The sequence below is a fragment of the Tupaia chinensis genome, unplaced genomic scaffold, assembly GCF_000334495.1.
Source record: "Tupaia chinensis unplaced genomic scaffold, TupChi_1.0 Scaffold000465_1, whole genome shotgun sequence".
Taxonomy (NCBI): Eukaryota; Metazoa; Chordata; class Mammalia; order Scandentia; family Tupaiidae; genus Tupaia; species Tupaia belangeri.
The window spans coordinates 2,313,100-2,317,079 of NW_006159974.1; the positions used below are offsets into that span (position 1 = coordinate 2,313,100).

The 3,980-nt window shown below is 51.2% G+C and overlaps 1 protein-coding gene across 1 annotated transcript in view; it reads right to left on the bottom strand.

Annotated features, from left to right (window-relative positions):
• Window positions 1-1,451: 1,451 nt before the first annotated feature.
• The window catches only part of ZAN (zonadhesin), a 57,363-nt gene continuing 54,834 nt past the window's right edge, over window positions 1,452-3,980 (bottom strand). The window contains 2 exon segments of the mRNA XM_027774660.1: window positions 1,452-1,621; window positions 1,741-1,843. Coding sequence (XP_027630461.1) covers window positions 1,462-1,621; window positions 1,741-1,843 — 263 coding nt within the window. The 3' untranslated portion in view covers window positions 1,452-1,461.

Here is a 3,980-nt window from a genome sequence, read left to right on the forward strand (position 1 = left end):
GGTCATCTCAGAATAAGTGCAGAGTAGACCACCACTCTGGACCTGGTGTCTAGCCTACTCTGACACCCCAAACCCAAGTCTCTTTGCGGGCCCTGCACCCTGACTCTTCCCTGCTGGCTGCCTTCCCTTAGAGCTCAAGCAAAAACCTCCAACAAGGGAGGCCTCAGCCCAGAGGAGTGCTCTCGCCCTCGGGCTGGGTCCCTCTGACTAAATGGAGGCCAAAACTCCACACTAAGTCTGCCCCTAGATCCTACCCTCAGCTCCCATAGTAACCTCTAGGGCCTTTTGGGAAGTGGATGAATGTGGAGGGTAGGGTCTTGCCGCTTTGTAAAAGCCACATTCCCATTCCCTATCCTTATCCTTGACCCAGTGAATCACCTCACTGTTAGGAACCTCAGAATGCCTTTCTTGGTGTGGAGCTCAGAGGCTGTGTCCTCTAAGAACTAGGATTCCTGGGCAAATATGGGAAAAGTCCAGTCTTCTCTGGTAACAGAAGCCAGGAGTTGTTGGGACCAGCAGGTAGCATAATGGTTATGTTGCTGGACTCCCACGTAGTCAACGGTGGTTCGAGTCTTGGACCCAGTAGCTTAAAACATGCTGGGCGCATGTACATGCATACCCAAAATCCCAAGAGGAGAATGGAGGACAAGAGATTGTTTTCTTACTTTCTGTCTGTCTCTCTCTAGCAAGTGCATGTGCCCCACCCCCACCCCCCCAAAAAAGAAAAAAAAAGCCAGGAGCTGTGTGCCAGCCTCCATTCTTCTTCCCTCCCAGCCTCTTCTGCCTTACCTGGTGATGGTGGCCTCCTCAGGACTGAATGGGCCACACCGTATGGTTCCTCTAAGGGACAACTCCCGTACCTCAGATCTAGGTTCCCCCATACCTGAGTCCCCTGAGTCCTAGGTACCCCTACCGGAGTCCTAGGTTTCCCCTTCACCTCAGACCTAGGTCCCCCCCAACCTCCTCAGAGCTAAGTCCCCCGGCCTTTTCAGACCTAAGTCCCCTCTGGTCTCTGAACATTTTGCATAGAAATAGCAACACAGGGCCAGCAGGTGGCGTGGTGGTTAAGGATGCTGGACTCTCACATGGTTAACCACAGTTCAAGTCCTGGACCTGGTGGTTTGCTTTCTTACTTTCCCCCTCTCTCTCTCACTCTGTCCTTTTCTGGTCAAATTTTAAAAATAAGTAAATAAAGTTAAAATAATTCTTAAAAAAAAGAAAGAAATCTCAACACACCTGTCTCCTATGTCTCCTTGTAAGACTTCCCTCTTAGGCCCAACTTCATCCACCACGATCACATGAAGCTTCACATATCGTATCACATGAATCAGGGCTGGCCGAGATGGGGGGATTGTGGAGTGAGGACTCTATTGGGGGTGTCTGTCTCTGACTCACAGAAGAAAGAAAGAACACTTGAAATAAATAAATAAATAATTTTATTTTATCTCCTTGCTTGACCACTCAAAACTGAGTGACTTTGAAGGCACGCTCTGGAACAACATCTGGAAGAAAGTGAGAAAGCCTGTGTTCAAGGCGGCTTAGGTCCCTGAGGTTCTGGACGGTGGGTTGGTTCTCACCTGTTCCTGTCAGCCTCTCTCTCTTCTGCCTCTGCGTTCTCCCTCTAGAGGTGGTGGGGAAGAGACCTGGGTCTGTGTATGGCATTCTATTTTCCAAAGCCCTGGCCCACTCCCCTGTTTAATCACCCCTATGCACCCCTCTTCAGCCCTTCCCAAGACTCACTTCCTCCTCCTCATTCTGTAAATGTACTTTCTGGTCACGGTCAGCACTAGGACCACGGAGGGCACCAGCATTCCCAGCAGCATGGGCACAAAAAAGGATGCTTCTTTGTGCAAGGAAGAGAAATGGGCATGGGGTTAGGAGGGGTGGAGGAGCAGGCACTGCCTTCCTGTCCTTGGCTGCCGCCCCACCCCTGAGGGACTTCATCTCCCCAAATACCCAGGTGTGGCTGGTCCTCCCTGCAGGAGGCTGTCAGTCACAGGGACTCTGAGGCCTTGGTGCCACCTGCACTCCAGAAACCCTTTCTGTTTCCAGACAACTCTCATAAGCCTGTTAGGGGGATGCTCATCGTGCCGGTCCCCTGGAGTCTGGGGTACCATCTCGGCCAGTGTTTCTCAGGGTAGCCCTGGAATTCTTTGCCTGCAGTCACCTGAGTACTTACAGAAAAGAGATTTCTTTCTTTCTTTTCTTTTTTCTTCCTTTTTTTTTTTTTTTGAGAAATTTTTGCTATAGCTCCCATGTGCTCACCAGAGAGACAGAAAGTGAGAAATATTACCCCCCAGGGGAGATGGCCATGCTGCAATCCCTTCTCCACTCTCTTTTCGGGATTTTGGGCACACACACACGCGCCTGGCATGAGTTTCAAGCCACCAGGTCCAGGACTAGAACCACAATTGGCCGTGTGGGAGTCCAGTGATATAACCATTACACCATATGCTGGTCCTGAAAAAGCAGATTCTGAGCCCCCTCCAACTACTGAATTCAGATCTCCAGAGAAGGAAGTTCTGGAATGTCACCCAAGCTTTAGGCAAGATAAAGTCAAGAGCACCATGGGCTCGGAGTTTCCAGAGAACTACAGTTTGGCTAGGGAAAAATAAAAGGTACTGAAGGGGCATAGAGGGAATACAGGAGAGAGACAACGCAGGAGTGAGGCATACGCGGTGCAGATACGGGGGCTGGGGTTCAGAGAGGAGGCTCCAGAGTAGGTGAATAGGAGCTGGACCCAGGGACTGAGTCTTTGAACTTTCCCGTCCTGCTGATCGCTAGGAATCAATTATAATGTGATTCCTAATATAATATAAATAATATACAGGTGGTCCCCGACTTACCATGACTTGTTTGACTTCATGATTTTTTGTCTTTATGATGGGTTTATTGGAATGTAACTCTATCATAAACTGAGAAGCACCTATATATGATATTTATGTTATATATGATCTGTATCTCTTCATAGAGATTGTAGTAGATGATGCATAATAGTTATCATACTTTATGTTAACATTACAGAATTACCCTGGGGCAGTTGCTGGTGAGGAAGGAGCTTCGGGGCTATGGGGCCTGGGATGCAGCTCTCACCTGGCATCCCAGGGGGCGGGACATCCTGAGGCTCTGAGCAGAGGTCTCCGCCGTAGCCTAGGTCACATTCACAGGTGAAGCTGGCTCCTTGCTCCCGACACCGTCCCTCGTTCTGACAGGGGTTGGGTAGACATGGGCTTTCTGTAGGATGGAGGGGATTGTGAGAAGGGGTCCTGGGAGGACACACGCAGCCTGGCTAGGGGTGAGACCTCAGGAAAGAAAGCAGCAGCCACCAGAGACTGGCCAGGACTCAGCTGGCCTGGCTCCCAGTCCTGACCCTACCCTCAGGAGCCCTGGGCATTGGGAAAATTATTTCACCTCTCTGTCCTCCGTCTTTGTTACCTATAAAGTTGGGTACTATGTTAACCACAAGGCCTGAAGTGAGGACCAGAGAGGATGACGGGAAGCTACCTAATGGCAGGGAGGAGTGTGGCCAGTGCCAGGCAGGCAATAGATGCTTAGGGAGCAATGGGTCCTTTCCCTTTGTTGCTCTCTAAAAGGGAGGGACAAACTTCCTGGTATCACTGTGGAAGGTGCCAGGGAGAGGACAGGGAGGATTTATCCTCAGCCTAGAAACATGCAGAGCAGCCTAGAGCTATGGCGGCTCAGGCCCACCTTGGAAGCAGCCACGGGTGAGATTCCCTAAGGCACAGGTCTCCCCAGTGCTGCAGCCAAAGGGCTCACACAGCAGGGTCCCCGGGCGGGCACAGGTGCAGCGCTGAGAGCAGTCCTCGGCCACAAAGCTGTCACCCATCTGAAAAAGGAAGAGGGAGAAGTTCTGGTTTTCAGCCCTGGTTGACTCTGCTCTGCGCCCTGGGCCTCCCACGCCCATCCCAAACCTGGTAATAGATGCCGTTGCTGGTGCAGCCGCAATTGGTCAGGGGGGT